This window comes from Tiliqua scincoides, chromosome 4, assembly GCF_035046505.1.
Source record: "Tiliqua scincoides isolate rTilSci1 chromosome 4, rTilSci1.hap2, whole genome shotgun sequence".
In the NCBI taxonomy this organism is placed as follows: Eukaryota; Metazoa; Chordata; class Lepidosauria; order Squamata; family Scincidae; genus Tiliqua; species Tiliqua scincoides.
The window spans coordinates 131214426-131233948 of record NC_089824.1 but is presented as its reverse complement, the minus strand read 5'-3'; the positions used below and the strand labels follow the sequence as shown (position 1 = coordinate 131233948).

The 19523-nt window shown below is 43.3% G+C and overlaps 1 protein-coding gene and 1 pseudogene across 1 annotated transcript in view; both read left to right on the top strand.

Annotated features, from left to right (window-relative positions):
* The window catches only part of LOC136649306 (putative ferric-chelate reductase 1), a 43714-nt gene that overhangs the window by 11577 nt on the left and 12614 nt on the right, over positions 1–19523 (top strand). The window contains exons 5-11 of the mRNA XM_066625846.1: positions 2164–2248; positions 7477–7662; positions 9463–9564; positions 10480–10621; positions 11125–11238; positions 14685–14797; positions 17274–17360. Coding sequence (XP_066481943.1) covers positions 2164–2248; positions 7477–7662; positions 9463–9564; positions 10480–10621; positions 11125–11238; positions 14685–14797; positions 17274–17360 — 829 coding nt within the window. The remainder of the gene's footprint in view (positions 1–2163; positions 2249–7476; positions 7663–9462; positions 9565–10479; positions 10622–11124; positions 11239–14684; positions 14798–17273; positions 17361–19523) is intronic.
* On the top strand, positions 9731–9850 carry LOC136650479 (5S ribosomal RNA; annotated as a pseudogene).

Genomic DNA, 19523 nt, shown 5'->3' with positions numbered 1-19523 from the left:
TATAGCACTGTGTAGGCTGGATTTTTTTAAAAACTTTCTGCCCATATCTCAGTAGATTTCAGCTGGGATCCAAATAATTGACATATAAAAGGAAAACATTCTGCACAGCAGGAACTTTGGTTGTAGTTATGACAACCGTTCCAACTGTTAAAGAGACAACCTTCCAGATGGTACTGGGGCTTGCTTCTCTGGCATTGGGAACTCTTGTAATGAAAACAGTACACTGCATGTGTGGAGTTCTCCATTCATACATATGCTGTAGATCAGACCTGTTAAACAGCCTGGGATCTGTCAGTGTCCTATAATGTTCATACCATGTGGCTTATTAGATGCTCTTGAACAATCCCTGATTGCAGCATCCCTGATTGCAGAAATTGGTTGGAGGGTGGGTTTGAGGGTATTAAGAACCTGTTTGGTAGGCTGCAATGCTTTGCTTCTTCGCTTTCTGTGAAATGATTCAGATATGTGTTGTCTAAATATTTTTCACCTTGTTTAATGCCCTGTTAAGCCCCTGCATGATTGCAAATGGCCAGGAGAAGGAAACAAACAAAAAGGGTGGGAAAACAGATAGAGGACCAGAGGGAAGACCTGTCAGCAGCAAACACCTTTCCTTATATCAGGGCTGGGCAAACCCTAGCCCAGGGGCCATTTGTGACCCTTAAGGGATCCCCAATCTGGTCTGCAGTGAGCCCCCAGTCTTCAATAAGCCTGTGCTCCATCAGAGACAGTTGGAGCCTGCGCAGACCCATGACTGCTGGTCGTGACCACCAGACATGAGCTGCGGGCCAAGTTAGAGCAAGGCCTTTTATAGTCTCTGTGTTTTCTGTGTTTTCTGCTTTTCCATGGACATGAATGCCCCCCATTGCCTTTGCACAGCTTATGTCTCCATGTGTTTCTGGCTTGGTCTGAACGTTTTCACTGTGCAAAAAGTGGCAAACGGTTCATTGTTCTCATGTGGTTCTACATACCTGTATAGTAGTTCTTATGTGTATTATATATAAGCTTAGTAGAATTCATTCATTCATATAAATTTCTTCTCTAATGTATTCATTTATGTAAATTTATTCAAATTCAAAATGTAAATTAATTCTTTTTTCCCCTGGCGCCCAACACAGTGTCAGAGAGATGATGTAGCCTTCCTGCCCAAAATGCTTGCCTCCCCTACTTTATATGGACAGGCTTATGAAGACCTCTGAGGAGCTCTATGAAAGCAGCCTGCTGCCTCCGATTGGGGCTCTTTTGCCTTTACTCTTAGACCTTTGGTTGCTTGGTTCCTTTGCTGCTATGAGATCTTGCTGGTCTGAGGAAATAGGCTACTGCTTGCTTTACCATGCTGCCTGTGAGAGAAAGTGCTTTAATAGGAAAGGTTGTTCTGCCCATAGAGGAAAATGTGGGGAGAGTATTGTTACTTATCTTTTATTCTTACCTGCTGAAACTTATACCCTTGACTCCTTTCCTCCCTATTATATACCACTTCCCTTACCCTGAAGGTTAGTTAATAAATGTTCAACCGTTCACTGGTATGCCTCTATTTCTTCCCTGGGAGCACTGAGGCTGGCTCACCAAGGCTCTGGGTGGATCTTTGTTGCTGACAGTATCCCTGTGGGGTGGGGCATTTTATTAACATGTATTTGTATCTGTATATAAAATGGAGACATCTTGTTCTTCATCAAAACTGATCTTTATGAAAATACTAATAGTGTGATGTGTTAGTGTGATGTGGTGGGTTAGAATGCTTCCTGAAATTGTACTGGAGGCAGAAGGTCTGGTCTAGAGGGTAGAGCCTCCGTTTGCCTGAAGATAACATCCGCAGGTTGCCAGTTCGAGGCCACCGGCACCGTGCGACCTTGAAGCAGCTGACAAGCTGAGCCGAGTTATTCCATCTGCTCTGAGCGTGGGAGGATGGAGGCCAGAATGTTGTGATCAGATCAGAAAGGAACATCTGAATGTTGTGGTTTCTTGAAAGATAGAACCTTCTTTCAAATTGTAAAAATCCCTACGGGGATTTGATTAGCCTGCCTATGTAAACCGCCTTGAATAAAGTCCGAGGAGAAATCAGAGGACCAAGAAAGGCAGTATAGAAATACCTGTATTATTATTATTATTATTATTATTATTATTATTATTATTATTATTATTATTATTATTATATCCCCTCTCCAGAGCAACTGCACTCCAGAATTTTGCAGTATTTTGGGATCAACTTCAAAGCCAAATCCTTGTGTCTTCCAGTCTACCACCTGTTTCAGTAAGTTTTAACATGATGATGGCCACCTTGTTCTGTAGTGATTCACAGTTTTAATTTTTTTAAAGAACTTCATTTTAGAATGCTTGAAGTTCTGCTACAGGAAGAACCCATCCTTACAGCCTATATTCTAATAGGTTAAATTAAAATTTAGAATAGGCTCTAGTACCTTTTTATTTTTTTACATTATTAGTGTAGGGTTTACTATAATTTATACAGTTTTATACAAAAGTAGCTTGCAAAGTGGCTTACGTGGCTAAGAAAATAAATAAATGGTTCCTTATCCCTAAAGGGCTGACAGTCTAGGAAAGATGCAGAGGCACTGGAAAAGACACCACACTGGGGTGAAAAGAGTTGTTCTCTCCCGCTAAGTATAAGAGGACATAACTTTAGAAGATGTCTCTTTGCCCAGTTAGTAGGGGGTTTTATGTAGTAGGGGTTTTATGCTATCTTGCGAAATTTTTTTTTGTATGCCATAAATATAAATGCACTGTTTCTTTAGTATTTCCCACATCTTGTTTCTGTAGCTCTTCCATTCTTGTTCCTCCACTAATTCCTCTGTTTTAATCTTCACCCTTATTGATACACAATGCTTTCTGGCAATTTTGAGCTGATTATCTATTCAGTGTCCATTTTGAAGCTACATTGTACAGTACTGTGTTTGTCCATCCTAACCTTGACATATGAATTCATACAAAGATGAGTTGATTTTTTTTTTTCCCCACTGGAACTGTAAGACTTCATCAATACAAGCAAAAGTTGATTTCCCCCCCTGAATTGTACAAGTAAATAATGTGTGAAGATGCAGAAATGTGCAAAGCATTCTTCTAGCAGTGGCTATATAGTTATAACTATATAGTTATAATTATAATATAGCTATAATAGTCTCATCCTTGATCCAGGGATTTCTGGTGGGGAAACTTCAGAAGGATTTTTCCCTCCTAAACCATTTTCCTGTTTGTTTGTTTGTTTGTTTGTTTGTTTGTTTGTTTGTTTGTTTGTTTGTTTGTTTGTTTGTTTGTTTGTAGGCTTTACCAAGTTTCCCACCAAGCACCTCTGTAACAGTAAGTGTTTGACCTCTGTACACCAGCTTTCCTATTTAAGTACTGGACAGATTCTAGGAGTCTGTATTCAGGTCATTTTGTACCTAAGTCCACTCTTATTGATAATGAACATGTTGTGAGATATGAAAAAGTGTTTCCAGTACCCCTACAGTACAGAACTCTATATTGTGTAGTCTGTTTTTGAAAAGTGGGCTAAAAGAGCAGGGTGTGGCTGGCTTTTGATGTGGTTCTTTGTGTTCTGTTTTTGTCTGGTCCTTGTGGGATTTTTTTTTCCCCTCCACTCTCTTGTGCACTTCACAGTCATGGCAGGTTTGATGATGTTTTCTGCTCTATCCTAGTTCACTAATTCCAAAGCCTCTTCTGTGGGCAAAAGTACAACTCTTGGGTATCCACAAGCACCAAAGCAATTATAACACAGAAGGCTACTGCAATAAGAATGTTCCTTTGGTCTCAATTTTTAGTCACAATAAACATAGTTAGAAGATATAGAAACTGTAAGATTTTCTGTGTTTTGCTGTTTCAAGAGAGATGGCAACTGTAGGCCTGTTGGTCAAATTCAGCTTTAGCCCTCCCCTCCCTCTTTTCTAACTTTGTTTGTGGTAAAGGTGGCGCTGCGTTGTTGTTGGGGTCTCTTCCTTTCAGGGCCTATTATTTCTCATACAGTGTTGTTACTAAGAATATGTATACACTTATGTATGAAAATAAAATATACTTAACTATATAAACATTCTTAAAAATAATAATACAGAATTTTCTGTTGCACCTAACAATATCACAGCTCTTTCTGTGCCAAATCAATTTGGCCATGCTGACTGCTTCCTTCTCTTCCCAGGGATGTTACCCAGTGTTATTGAGCTGTTTTTATCTGTTGCCACAGCAAGGGGTCGCTGTTTTCAAAGTTATTTAGTTGCTTTGGTTCTCTCCAAGCAGCTTCCCTTGTTTGTTTTTGTTATTTGTTTTGCTAATGTCTTCACAATTGTCCCTTCTTCAAAGCCCCGACCAGGTCAGAAGTTGGCAATTTGACAGTCAGTAAGCTAAGGAGCTTATGTTTTCCTTTATGGTCCTCTTCCTACCCTCTATCCAGGTTCATTTCCTTCCATGTCAAAGACAACTTCACATATGTACAGTATTTTGAAAAGAAAAGCTACATTGTCATAGAGGCTGCAATATAGTTCAATCACAGCCCCCACCCTAGTGTAGTATTTTTACTGGGGGGGGGGGGGGATGTTATTTTTCAATAGAAGTTTTTCCCCAGTAAAAATAGTGTGCAGTGGGAGGGCTGCAATCAGAATTGGAATCACAGTTGGGCAAATACTAAAGCCCCACCACCACCACAGCTTTTTGGTCATGTTCTGCAACCCTTCCTTTAACTATATCTAAAAGAAATAAACTAACTTGGACAGGTGGATCTGCCCAGAAACCGGAGAAGAGGATAGAACAGCTAAGCAGGATACTTTTGCTTGCACCTGCTGCTTGCTGCATCACCAGCGCAGTGTGAGGAATGGGAGGGGTTTGGGGACTCAGAGCCATAAGGACCAGGATTCTTGGATGGCTAAGTCCAGGAGGGTCAAGCCAGTTGTAATCTGAAAATAGAGGAAGGTGCGTTGGGGGCACCAAACCTTTAAAATTTCCTTGGAGGGCAGTGGCCAGAATCCAAGAATAAGGCAACTGGCTAAATTATGGAGGTCTACTGAAAGTTTAATATGACACAATGGGAACCACAGTCACATAAGTCCAAGGTGAAGCAAGAACTCGGAATGTAAGTTTCATGCAGTGGAATTGCCAGTGCGGGCACTGCAGGAGGAGGATGGCACCCCCCCACCAGTGCTATGCAATATTCCCCTGTACTCACCTGGTGTGATGTGCTGCATCCGGAAGTGCTTCAACAGTGACACAATGACATCATTGCATGCAGCTCTGAATTCCTTCCAGGGCTGCCATTTGCAAGCGTATGGAGGGGGCAGGAGGGCCCATCTGCCTCCAAACTTGGCACAGGCCTCTGCTCAGCAGGTGCTCAGGTGACATGCCTATCACCCCCCCTGCCCCAGCAAGTCACCTTGGGCGGACCACCTTCTGCTTGCTACGCTATTGCTTTCGTGCCATGGCAGTTATAGTCTTTTGGGCAGTATGAAGCCTGATTGGTTCAGAGGGTTTGGCCTGCTACTGCAAAGTATAGAAATCCATGCAGTTTGGGGAGATTTCAGAGTATAAAATTTTAGACACAGTGTTCTGTCTTCTTTGAGAACTCTCCAGACTTGTTTACCAGTTCTTGTAGGAGACAGAAGAAAAGAAATGTAGACTGAAGGAGTGGTGGATGTCTGGAGCATACAAAGAGTGTTAATCACTGAACCCAGTAGAACAAAGACAACTATGTGGCAATACTGAGTCTCAAGTTGAGTGGAAACATTCCTGAAGCCAGAGTCCTTTGTCTATCCAGGTGGACCCATTTGAATTTCATAGCAGGTTACTGTTTCTACCATGCAGATAGGATCCAGGGAGGGTGTTGCCAACCTGAAGTCACCTTTAGAAGATTCCATTCACCATGTGGCTTTTCATGGAGAGGAATGGGGAGGGAGAAAAGAAATGTGGCTTTTTAACCATGACTGGCCATCCACTTCTGACAGTGACCCTGGGTCTTGACCCAGGTCTAGTACCCCAGTGAGAATATCAGGGTTTTGCAACAGTATATAAACAGGGGAACAGAGTTTCATCTGAAAAGTGGAATTGATCTTCTTTCTGTAAAACAATTATATGTAGGTAATGGCTAAAACAGTGGTTCCCAAACGTTTTAGCACTAGAACCCTTTTTTTAAATGATGCTCTTCCTGCCCCCACCTAGCGTTAGGAGACTAAAAAATGTTTCACTTCACCAGCTATTCAAGCCTCTGTTTTTATCCTTTTTACTATGGTGGGAGGGAGGGACACTTTCTGGAGTATTTGTTGAGCTCCATGTTCTTTGCATTCCCCTTCACCTGGCCTTTATTAAGACCCAAGGCATGTTTACCAACTTGAGAGTAAACATGCATGGGCTCAGTTTCACTTTCCATATATTTTCCTTGTTGACTGTTGAGTAGCAGGAGGCACTGCTGCTCCAGAGACCCAAGGCCAGGCAGATACTCCTGGGAAATAACGAGGCACAGACACCAGAGACCCAAGGCCAGGCAGACACTCCTGGGAAATAACGAGGCAGTGCTCCACCACCAGATGTCCTTTTACTGAAGTTATGTACAATATGTACAATGCAAAGGCAGCACAGCAAAGCAAACAGCAAAGATAGCACTTTCCACAATCTCAGATCACCAACTCCACCGACGTAGCTTCCCACAGACGCTCCACATAACATCTCCCACACAGCAGCTTGCACAGGCTGCAATATATATAGGCACTGACCAATGGGAAGTGGGCTACGATCTGGTGACAGTATGACTTATTGTCTTGTGTCATGGTATTGCAGGGTATTGCACCATCCCTGCTATGACCTGTTGCATCAGCCAATCCCATGATGCAGCAGGGCTACACTGCATGTATGCAGGCCAAGACATCAGGGCCTAGCCTTGCCCTATCCAGCCTGTAAATTCCTATAGGCCTGGGGTATTTATCATAACAGCTTGACAGCTTCAGTTTCCTGACCCGCCAACAATCAAGTTGCGACCTACAATTTGGGAAACATTGGGCTAGAATATTCTTTTTTCCTTCAGAAACCAAAACTTTTTATTTGATAGCTGCTGGTGTCTGTTGGCTTTATTTACAAATGTTTTACTGCTACATGGGCTGTCTTATTGCTGCTGCCTTAGGGCCCAATCCTACCCAACTTTCCAGCTCTGGTGTAGCCACAATACAGTCCCATGGTAAGGGAACACATGTTCCTGTACCTTGAGAAGGCCCCAGTGACTGCCCCTCCACCACAGGAAGAAGCGCACTCATCAATGGCACAACTGCTCCAGCACTGGAAAAGTGGATAGGATTGTGTCCTTAATGGTTGTTCTGTTTATCTTTTTAAAATGTTGATGCATTTGATTTGATTTTAAAACTTATTTTAATTTGCCATGAGCTGCTTTGTGCATCCCTTTGGAGACAGAACAGTGGGATTTAAATCCCCAAATTAAATAATAAAAAAATAAAAAGCAAAGTTCACTGTTAACGTTTTGGGGGGTGCTTTTCATTGCAGATATCTGCGGAAGAAGGGGATGGTACACAGAAATTCATTTTCAGTATCCCAGAAGGATGCACTCCACAAGACCCAGGCTGTTACTTCATGTCCTCGCAGGCGTTGGGGAATGATGCCTTCAAATTTGAAATGAGTGGACTTTCAGATGGATATATAGCCATAGGTTTTTCTGATGACACTATTATGGTAAGACATTGAAATAGGATGACCACCCCCCAAAACAGCCAGGGAGTAGGCGCATGTCGGTGTACAGGGGGCCCTTGGTATCTGCGGATATCTGTTCTAGGACCCCCTGCAGTTACCAAATTCCACAGATAATAAAATCTGTGGCTGGAGGGCATCAGAGCACCCCCAGGTTTGACCAGAAGTCACAGGTGCAAACCAGAAGTGACTTCACTGTGACCAGGAGGTCCTCTTAGACCCCCCCAGTCATGGGTTCAGCATCTGTGGATACTGATAAGGAGGGCCCACTGTATTTTATATGTCTCTAACAGCACAATCTTAGGCATGTCTACTCAGAAGTAAGTCACACTGAGTTCAGTGGAACTTATTCCCAGGGAGTATAGGATTTCAACCTTCCATATATGTGATAGAAACCTAAGGAAGAAGCCAAGGGGAACATGTTACTGGACAACTGTTGATGCAAGTCTAGCGGCTAACCTTGAGATGAAAGTAGTCACTGAATTTCTCCTGAAGCAAACATTTGAAACAACTTCAGCAGTGTTGCTCCTGAGAATTGTGAGAGAAGGAAAAAAATTTGAAGAAGACTGACAAAAGGTATCAGGGGCAAGGAGAATTGGATCCTGGAGTTTTGCCTAAAGTGAACTATGGTGTCTTATGTGAAGTTTTCTGCTGCTGTAGAATGTCTAAGAAATTAAGAGGGAAGCCAGTAGAGCTTTGATAAAAGACTAGCAAAATATCTTAGGTAATTCTTCATATCCTTGCTTGTGATGTTCCTGGTCTGTCTAAACTATGCTTAGGTTCTTCTAGACTGCCAGGATTTTGCAGTCACTTTTTTTTCTCTTAAATTTCCACAACAGGACTTTCAAAAGGGCTGACAATGAAAGACACTGTACAACATTATTAGATAAAATCCACATGAGCTAAAACAATTTAGCTCGGTGGTTTCCAAAGTCCTCCTTAAGAGGAGAAATTCACGTAAATACTTGCTGGCACGGGGAGGGGCGGGGGGATTGCAGCAACACAGTCCCCAGGATTGTGTTGCTGCCAGAGAGGGGGAAGGGTTTTGTTACTTACCTCTTGCCAGCACTGGAATCCTGGAAGGTCTGGGGTGGCCTGGGGAGCCCTCTATAGGGCTCCCTCAGCCTCTGTAAGTTTCTAAAAAGAAAAAAAATGGGCACTTCCAGTTTCATCTGGGTGAGGGAGGGTGGAATGGCAGTGGATCAGACCTGGAAAAGTAGTGGGTCATGCTTCCACCATATTCTAACCTCACTCCCAGGCCTTCCAATTTTATACAGGACTGCTTGAACTTACACCTGAGTAACCCCATAGAGCAGGCTGGGGCGCTTTTCCAGGAAGGGGAAAATATCCTCTTATCCAAAGGAGACATCTTGCCTGCTCCTAAGCTGTGTTGGATACAGCAGTGGCCATGAGGCCCCACTGCACCAGTGTAGGTTAGTATTGGGCTGTCAGTCATTAGTTTTAACAGCCCAATGTGAAAGAAGAGGTTTGAAAAACAAACAATGCTTGAAAAACAAAACAGTGCATTTTCATGTTGCCATGTGGACTCTTTGGGATGTTTTGCTGCAGCAGAATGAGATCAACTTCCCTGTGACGTTGCTTGTCAAATGATGTATACATAATTGTTCTGTGTAAAAGTTGATAGTGGTTTTGGGTTAACTCTGGTCAATTTCCTGTATGCTAGCATTAGGAGAATAAATGGATATTTTCTCAACCTCTTCTTAATAAAGAATGGGTGGACCATGGTTCTGCTTTTATTCATGCATCTCTAAATCTTTTGTACAGGGAAATGATGACATCTACATTTGTGGTAAGAATGCTGCAGGTCACATTGAAGTTCAACATGCCTTCTCGACTGGACGTTCTACTCCTGAAACGAAGCCTCTGGTACTAAAATGTCTTCTACTACTACAATTTATTTTTATGTGGTATTATACAGAGCATAAAATTGATGTTCCCCCACTTCAGGAGCATTTATGTTATCTAAGGATGAGAAGAAGGCAGCACCAGATGTCAAACACAAAAAGAGCTGGATCTCTAAAGGACTTATAATTTTAATGGCAACTGTTACCCTGCACATGCCCGATCTCATCTGATTTCGGAAGCTAAGCAGGGTCAGGCCTGGTTAGTACTTGGATGGGAGACCGCTTGAGAATACCGGGTGCTGTAGGTTTATACCATAGTCTTTCGAGACTGAAGGTTGCCAACCAACGAATTTTAATGGGAGCTTTTCTCCCAAAGCAAATAGCAGCCACTAGAGGGAGTGATCCATATTAGGACTGTAGTGGGATAGAGTTAACTCTCCACACTGTGGCCCAGATCTACAAGGTGTTGCTGATTCGCTGCTTTTTACTGAATTATGTCTGAGGCAGTTCTGAACCTATCACTTTCCTTACTGATTCTCTTCAGGCAATTTTTCTGTGACCTCTTCATTTCAGTATTACTGCATGAGAATATTTTGTTCTTGAGCAAATATCCTTGTGGTACATTTTTTTTTTTTTTAGAAAGGAGCTGGCAGCAATCTTGTAGTTTATGGAGCTTTCCGGGAAGAAAAAAAAAATGAGGATAATTTCAATATAGCCTTTTCTTTAGCAAGCATTCTAAAATATATTCCTGCATAGCACTTTGTTAAATGGGAAGTGGCCGTTATGTAACCTGCGATCTAGTGAAAATAAAGTGATGTACAACATAATTTTACTTTATTATTAACAATGATTAACTACTGTATTTTATTAGTAATAAGTATATTATTATCTATCTCTGACTATCAAGCATATCAGTAATCAAAAGCTCTGTTCTTAGGGTAAGGTGGAAGTACTATCAACATCCTTTAACGAGGGAATCATCAAATGTTCTTTCATTTCAAGAAATGCCATATCAACTCAGTCAAGAGCTGTTAATAGTTTGTACTACATATTTTTGACTACAGGACCGTCAACAGCAGGTGAGTCCTTATAGAAGCAGGTGAGTCCTCACAGAATCATTTGCAAGAGAAATTTGATACACTGTTCCATAGTTGAAAGCTTAAAAACTTCAAATATGTTTTTATGGAACAACTGAGGGAATTCATTGCTGCATTAGAATTTTAATTATCTGCAAGTAATGTCAGCCATCACAAACCTCCATAAAATGTAAAGGACCCTTGAATTCTGGCTGCATTCATAAAATCAATGGCCATCAGAAGTAAAACTGAATCCCAAAATACAAATGCTGTGTTTTAGGATATGGTTAGGATGGCCATATGCATTAAGAAAAGATAGGGTACTTCTACCCTTAATACCAGTTGATGAGGAATTTCAGCCTTGCATTACAAGATAACTTGCTGAAATTCTCTCTTCTACACAACTGTTTAAGGTATAGAAATTTTTTTAATTATCTGACTTTCAGCTGCAGCTCTTTTAGTGGGAGGTTCTGTGATTACTAATTGTTTCTGCTTTATTTTTAAAGGACAGATTCGGAAGCATCCTACGAGACCATTTATCACAAATCAGAAGGTGAACATTTCAAGCTTTGGAGCAATAGGTGGCAGCAGTTCTACACCCTTGATTATTAAAGCTCATGGTCAGTAAGTTCTCAGGGGGCTCAACTAGCTGTGTGATGTAAGAATGCGCCTCCTGTGCCTTGATCTGGATTGGTCTCATTGTGCAGAGGGAGGTCTGATTTATTATTTATAACACTTTCCCCAAATATCATTTCTCTGATGAATATAAATTCCTGAAGCTGCTATCTGTCCTAGGAAAACATGTTTCTTTCCACTCTGGCTCATGCAGTGCCCTTGTGAGGGGTGTTGTGATGCAACCTGGTCTTGTGAACAGATTTCACACATATTCAAAATGGTGTGTGTGTGGGGGGGGAATACTTAGTCTGCACTTTTTTCTGCTTCTTCAAGAACCATCTTTGATAAATTGCAGATTTCACTCCTTTCTAACATGGCTATAGAATACCTTGCCGGTTCTGAAAACTTTTTTGAAGCTTCCCCCCATCAATAACTTTAGCGGATTCAAGGGGAAATGTTTCTGGGATTACAATCATATCAAACATGAGAGCAACACAACTCCATACACAAGTTTACTTATTTCTGGGTTTACCTATTGAATTAATAGCCCAACGTTTCTAAAGATTCTGGAGAGAGGTAACAATAGATTGAAATACAGGTTTAATAAGAAGCCAAGTTACCACAGATCCAGACCCCACAAAGTCAACCCAACTGAAAAGGTCTTGCACAACAAGTCAGTGCTTTTGAAAGATTCGTGTGCCTTGGTGATTCCTTAGGATGGTGCGGAGCACTACTCTTTTATTCTCTTCCTATCTTGTTTTGATGCATGGAAGGAATTCACAGTCACATTTAGAAACTTTGTCAAGGTGGGGATGGGAAATCTCTTCAATTCCCCCAGGACTTGATACTTCTGCATTTCAAAGGAGACCTGGGATATCAAGGGCCATGAGAAAATTCTTATCTTTGCCATTGTGCTATTTCCAGAAAAAGCAAGAGACATCCCAGCATCAGGGCCTAGAAGAGGGGGGTAAAGGGGGTAATTTGTACGCAGGCCCAGGGTCAGAAAGGGGGCCCAGGAGTCAAAGGAGGGGGCCCAGAAAGTTCCTGGAACCTTACATTTTCCGATCTGACCTGAACTTGCTGCCTGTGTATGATGCTGGGGGCACAACGACTGGCATGCATTGGCAACTGCTGCTGCAAGCCATACACACCGGGCCCAGGAAAGCATTGATGACCCTCCTTAACACAGTGTCAAATCTGGGAGGAACTAGCCTGCTACAGTTGCTCTTTGGCTTGTTGATCCATGAAGGAGTGCATAAGAGCTCAGGGACACAGCTGTGGGGCTGCAGCTACTGCAGAAGTTCATTTTGGTGCATTCTAGTGTGAGCCCAAATACCAAGATGCAAATTTTCTGCAATGATTTTCCATATTTCAAAGATTTTAAAGAGACTTAGGAGTGTGTTTGGTTTACCATATTATTCTCTCTAGCTGCCAGTGCCACATGTTGGGGGCAGACCTGGGCTCCGCATCAAGAAGCCTGGTGGACCTGGGCTCCAAAGGCTATTCTGGCTGCCAGCACCTTCCCCCTGCCCTATTTTGCCCCCCCCTTCTGCCTGCTCCCACTGCCCCTTCTCCCTTTGGGAAGGGCCCAAAAGAAACTTTGTACCCCCTGATAAAATTCCTCTCAGAGACCCTGCCCAGCATCACTGGGATGCAAGGGAGGGCACCAGGATGCAGGTCTCTTGTTGTCTTTTGTGCTCCCTGAGGCATTTGGTGGGCCACTGTGAGATACAGGAAGCTGGACTAGATGGGCCTATGGCCTGATGCAGCGGGGCTGTTCTTATGTTCTTATCAATGGAACACGTGATGTCAGAAACAGACTGCTACACTTGAAGGTTTGTTGTTGTTTTTTTAAAATTTTTAGGGAAAGTTGCCTGACCCACACATCTCCTTCCCATCAGGCCTAAGTAGACTTCAGACAAATGCTGAAGCAACATCCTGGTAATCTGTTCTCTGGCTCTGGTCCTCCTTGTTAGTGTTAGTCATGCCTTCAGTTCCCACAGGGCATTGCTTCTACTTCTGTTGCATGGCTGTTAGCCAGCCAACCTGTCTATGGCTGGGGCGGCAGGTACCTTATCGTGCCATTTCTTCTCATAGGCTCTAATCATGAACAGGAGATCCTGTAAGCTTTGTCACACAGCATTTTCATTTAAAAAGCATTTAACTGATATGATAAAAAAATCAACTATTGGTTTCTCAATGAGCTTTGAAGCATGATAGGACACTGGCAATTTTGCTCATGTCATCAAGCTCATTTTCATAAAGAGCACTTCAAGGCCAAGCTTCTTGCTGCATGATTAAGAGCCACTTTAATTGTTATATTAGAAACTTGAGTGTGTACACCTTACCTTAAAATGTATGTAAAAACGCATGTCTGTTTTTAGGAGGAAGGGTATGTCTTAGAGAACAGGTGGAGTTTTGCCAAAAGTACATGTTCTCTGAGTAGATGGACCTACTTGTTACTGCATTAGTATTTGGTTTACAAGACTGATATGTACACTTGTTGTGAAATAATATCCTAAGCATTTTGAAAATGGAAACAAGTTTGTTGCAAATATTAGTGGTGATCTGGAATTTGGCAGAGATAGAAGGCAAAAGAGGGGACAAGATAACCCTCATGCTTATCTTTTTTTGCTGCCACTGCTTGTTTCACAAAGGTTGTGGATGCAGCCCCTATTGCAGTGTTTCTCAAACTGTGGGTCGGGACCCATGAGGTGGGTTGTGAGCCAGTTTCAGGTGGGTCATGTAGCACTGAGCTCAGCCACCATTGAAAATACAGAGCTGAAAATACAAGGTACGGAACAGCTGGGTAGGGCAGGCTCCCAGTGGAAAAGAGAAATGGTCCTTTGACCTGATCAGGTGGGAAGATAGGGCACTGGAAAGTGGGGGGGGGGCACTGTGTGTTTGGAGAAGGATACAAGTCTGCCTCCTGCTTTGACTTCCAAACTGGAATGTTTGAATTCCAGGCTATGCAAAATAACAGCACGAGTGCCTTGTGCAATGGGACTTTTGGCTGATCACAGCTTAGGCTTGAAGTCTAAATTGATGACGCCACTTCCAACCATGACATCACCTCCAGGTTAATGACATCACTTCCATTGGGTCTCGACAAATTGTCATTCACAAAAGTGGGTCCTAGTGCTAAAACATTTGAGAACCACTGCCCTGTTGTATTTCCCCAGAAGCCCCTTCAGAACAATGCTATGTGATGATGTAGTGTTGTTCCTGTGGAGGATACTGGGAAGGAATAGTGCCTGCCAAGAGAAGCACTGCTGCCTCTTCTGATAACCACCTTAACCCCAATGTGCTCCTCTCCCATTTCACCACCTGCAAATGGACAGATGAAATCAGAGGAGAGGAATGTTGACTCAACCTTCACAAATAGTGCTTTTTTTGTTCATTATGTTTTGAGTCTCTCGTGTCTGCTGTGTGTTTGGTTTGTTTTTTAAAGGAGCCCTCATGTTAGTTGCTTGGATGACTACAGGCAGTGTTGGAATGATATTTGCCAGGTACTTGAAAAAGTCCATCAAACAAACTCTTCTCGGAAAAGATATTTGGTTCCAGGTATGTATGTAAGTTGATTCAGTCTGTGATTGGGCAAATAGAACTTTTCCAGGGAATAAGATGCAAATTAGGTAAGAGGTCTGCCAGACTCGTGTCTATTGATGAAAGGGTATTTTAGCCTTTGAATGGGCCAGGGCAGAAATGTTACCATCATCATAGCATTTATATATTACAAGTGTTCAAGCACTTCACATACAACAGCCCAATAAGATAGGTCAGTATTATCTCCAGATTACAGATGGAGATCTTACAGCCATGTAGTGATTCATGGCTAAGGTCATATTACCCCTGCTACCTGGGCAAAGAGGCAACTTTTAAAGTGGTTTATTCTTATATTTAGCAGAGGAAGAGCAACTGTCCCTGTTCAGCATGGCGTCTTTTCCAGTGCTGATTCTCTTCTGAATATCTTTTTTGACTGTGATTCCTTTGGGTCCATTGAACCATTTATTGATTTATTCAGCTGTGTAAACCGTTTTGTGAATTACTGTTGTTGTAAAGTGGAATATAAATATTCTTGATGATGATACTAATAATAATATTCAAACTGGGTAATTCCCAGTTCACAGGTATTATGCTGCAACAGCCTGCACTTTTATGTATTATATGTCATATAATGTATTTCAAAAGTATATTATATAAGCATTACATATACAACAGCTGCCTCGAACTTCCATCCTGTACTGTTGCTTGATATTTGTTGGTTTGCTTGATATTTCAGTTGCATGGTCATGTGTAACAGGACACTGTGCTCTAGGATCCATCCTGTACTGAGCAGATCATGATCCCGGAACAGCATTTTCCCATTTCTTTGTTTTTTAGGATAGAAGGAAAATTTGTACCTGTCAAATCTTTTGTGTTTAATATAGCTTTTTGTATATTTATTACAATGATTTTGTAATGAAATTACAATTAATGAAATTGAGGGCCCAACCTATCCAACTTTCCAGTTCTGATACAGCTGCAGTGCAGCCTTGAGGCAAAAGAACAAACATTCCCTTACCTCGAGGAGGTCTTCATGACTGCCCCCTCACTCAGGATACAGCACACACCCCACTGACATGGTTACATCAGTGCTGGAAAATTGGATAGGATTGGGTCCTGAGTCTCTAACACCAAACTGCATGTTGTCTAAATATTTTTGGCCAATGCATGTTTATTTTTAAAGGTAAATAGCAAACAGAAGTTGGGACTGTGGTGGGAGGAGAGCTTTAAGTCTCCTCCTACCTGGTTGCCCACCAACCTGCACTGTTTTTAAAAAGCAAGCACATATGGGTCAAACCATACATTTAAAATGTCCAATTTGGTCCAGTGTCCCTATTACCTAGATAAGGGGTCTCCAAACCCCGGCCCAGGGGCCAGATGCGGCCCATGGCCAGCCTCTATCAGGCATGCGGCCAGCCTCTGATTCCTTGAGAGCCTCTGGCCAGTTGACAAAAACACAACCAGACTTGTGCTTGTGGGGTGGGGGAATGTGGGTCCATTTAAGTGTGTGCTTTAAGCTTTGTTGGTGTTTGGAGAAATCCTGAACATCTGAGCCCATTTATTCATTCATCTAAGTTCCATCTCTAATGTATTTATTTAAATTTTATATTTAATTTTTTTTTTCTGGCCCTCCACACTGTGCCAGATGTTTGATGCGGCCCTTTGGCCAAAAAGTTTAGAGACCCCTGACCTAGATATTGGATTTTGTACACTTCTGCCTGCAGATGGGGAAAGTGAAGCAGTTTATTTTTGATGGGATCATTCACAGCTAGCCTGTTGTAATTCAGGAAACAATATTTAAAAAAACAAACAAGCTCTTGAAAAACGTTCATTGTATTCAAATGTCTAGACCAGTGTTTCTCAAACTGTGGGTTAGGGACCCACTAGATGGGTTGCACGCCAATTTCAGGTGGGTTCCCATTCATTTCAATATTTTATTTTTAATATGTTAGATTGGTGTGTGACTGCATTTGGGAAAATGTTACTGATCTGTACTTTTAACAGGCTACTATGTATATTCTTTTAACAATGATAGTCACCCCTGGGTAAGTGTGGGTAGGATTTCAGCCTAGGGGCGCAATCCTAACCCCTTATGTCAGTGCTTTTCAGCTCTGACATAAGGGCAACGCAGTTCTGAGGTAAGGGAACAAACATTCCCTTACTGAGGAGGCCTCCATGAGTGACACCCAACTGCAGGATGCAGCACATGTCCCATTGGCACTGCTATGCCAGTGCAGGAAAGCACTGACATAAGGGATTAGGATTGCGCCCTAGGATTGTTAAAAATTTTCCTGCTTGAAGATGTCACTTCTGGTCATGACATCACTTTTGGTGGCTCCTGACAGATTCTCATTATAAAAAGTGGGTCCTGACGCTAAATGTTCAAGAACCACTGGTCTAGACTAACTAAAGTTCGCTTAAAAACACACGCACGCATGCACGCTCTGCTTCTTTCTGTATAGTTACTCAAGCACTTCATTTTCCTTTCTTCCAGATGCACTTTTTGCTGATGCTGCTTACTGTACTGGCAACAGTAATTGCTTTCATATTGGTCTTTGTGACTGTGAAAGGATGGAGCAGTGTATGTTAAGTTACTTCTTTATTACATGCCCTCTGATGCCTTGATTAGTAGTTAATTTTAATGGTGGGCCAAGATGCGCCCTTTCCCTAACTGACCTAATGGTATTGCATAGTTAGAGCCAACAACCCTCTGTGTGTGCACATTTTTGCCTCTGACTTGGCAACCAGAATCCAGATGGTATCCCCTCAGGTATCAGGGCTGCCAGCTTCTTATCCCTATTCCAAGATTCTTTTATAAACCGGGGGGGGGGGGGGAATAGACCATGTACACATGCATAAAAGGTTTGTACATGTCAAAAAAGGAAAAAAGGTGGGTGAGGGCAGAATCAGGTATTAGTCCACAAAAGGTAATGCCAGTGGTTTCCATACTGTGAGCTGTGACTCTCCGGGGAGCTGTGGAAACCAGTCAGGGGAGCCACAGAATCCTTCAAAAAACCTGCCACCCTAGAGCAGGGGTGCTCACACTTTTTTGGCTCGAGAGCTACTTTGAAATCCAGCAAGGCCAGGAGATCTACCAGGGGGGAAGGAAGCATCTGACAGACACCCCCTTTGACGTATGGAGCCCCTGCTGGACCAGGTCAGAGGAGGCCCACCAAGTCCAGCTTCCTGTGCCCCACAATGGCCCACCAGATGCTTCAGGAAGCACACAGGAGGCCTCTCCTCTCTCCCCACCCCACATACTGGGGGCAGCCACAGGTCCCCCCCAAGAGGCACATGCCCAGCCTTGCTGCACTACGGGGAGGGGGAGGAGCTCCCCACTCCCCGCCCCCCCAAACTCTTTGTGGCTGCGCCCCGAGACCAGCAGGGAGAGGGAGGCATTGCAGGTCCTCCTCGGAAGGGGCGGGGGCTTCCCCGTTTCCATGGAGAGGGGCTGCGCGTGCAGGCGGCAGGCGGGGGAGACACTGCTCCCACCGGCCCTCCTCCTGCAGTGGCGGGGGGGCCAGGGGGGTCGTCTCACCTGTCAGCCCTGACCGAGAGCGGCAGCGGCCGCAGCACTTACCTCTGGGCTCCTACAGGGGCGGCTGGGCCGGGCATGGCTGGGCTGGGTTGGGCCGGACCTGACTGGAAGGGAAGGGGAGGGTCACTCGGGGCCTCCCGCGGCAACCGCCATCAGAGCGACTCCATCTCAAACTCCCGCCCCTCCCCCCTTCCGCTACGGAGCCCCAGGAAGCGCCTCAGTCCAGTGCAGCCCAGCTCCCCCTCCCGCCGCCGCCCACTTTAGCTCCTGCTCTTCCGGCATGCAGCGCCACGAAACCGATGAAACTGACTAGAGTCTAGTCAGTTTTGTCAGTTTTGTTGCTGCATGCCTGAAGAGCAGCTAAAGTGTCAGTTTCAGTGTCAGTTTAGTGTCAGCTAAATATGTCAGTTTCGTCTAGTGACTAGACGAAACTGACATATTAACAGTTTGGAGAGACAGGGCTCCGCGATCTACTCATTTTGCCTCGCGATCTACCGGTAGATCGTGATCTACCTATTGAGCACCCCTGCCCTAGAGGATTTATAGGATTGTAGCCCGAATGAGAAACCACAGTCGAGGGAGCCACCAATCAAAAAAGTTTGGGAGCCACTGGCTTATGCTGAAATTGGTTAGTCTTTAAGTGCTACAAAACTTTGTTTTCTGTATCTGACTGCTGTAAAAGTTGACTATGAGTACAATTCTGTGCTTGCTATCTTGGTAGTAAGTTTCACTGAACTTTAGTAAGCCAGGCAAGTCCTATCATGATAGCAATGCTCTCAGTTTCAAAATTATTACCTTTTGAATCTTGAATCGAGGAGTTTATAGCTGAGTAAATGTAACAATGTTATTTTAAAGGACTGCTTTTAAAAAGTGTTTCACTCATTCTGAAGAAGAAAATATTGCAGTTTCCCCCCATTTTTGTGGGACTTCACGTCCCTGGAACAAGATTTTTTTTTTCATTTCTTATCAGTTTCCCACCTTGTGATGTCACCAGGAGCTGCCTTATGAGGTCATCAGATTTTTATATGCCTCTGACCTGGTGTCACCACTGCCATCCGTCAGGAATTAGAACAGCTGCACCCCCGCACCTGAAAAAGAATTTTGTCAGTCACCTGTGGACTGAAGAAACAAGTAGAGGCATCCTCAGTCAAAGACTAAGGGGTTCCTGGGGTACTTGGACATGGGCGTATATTGTTGAATGCCACT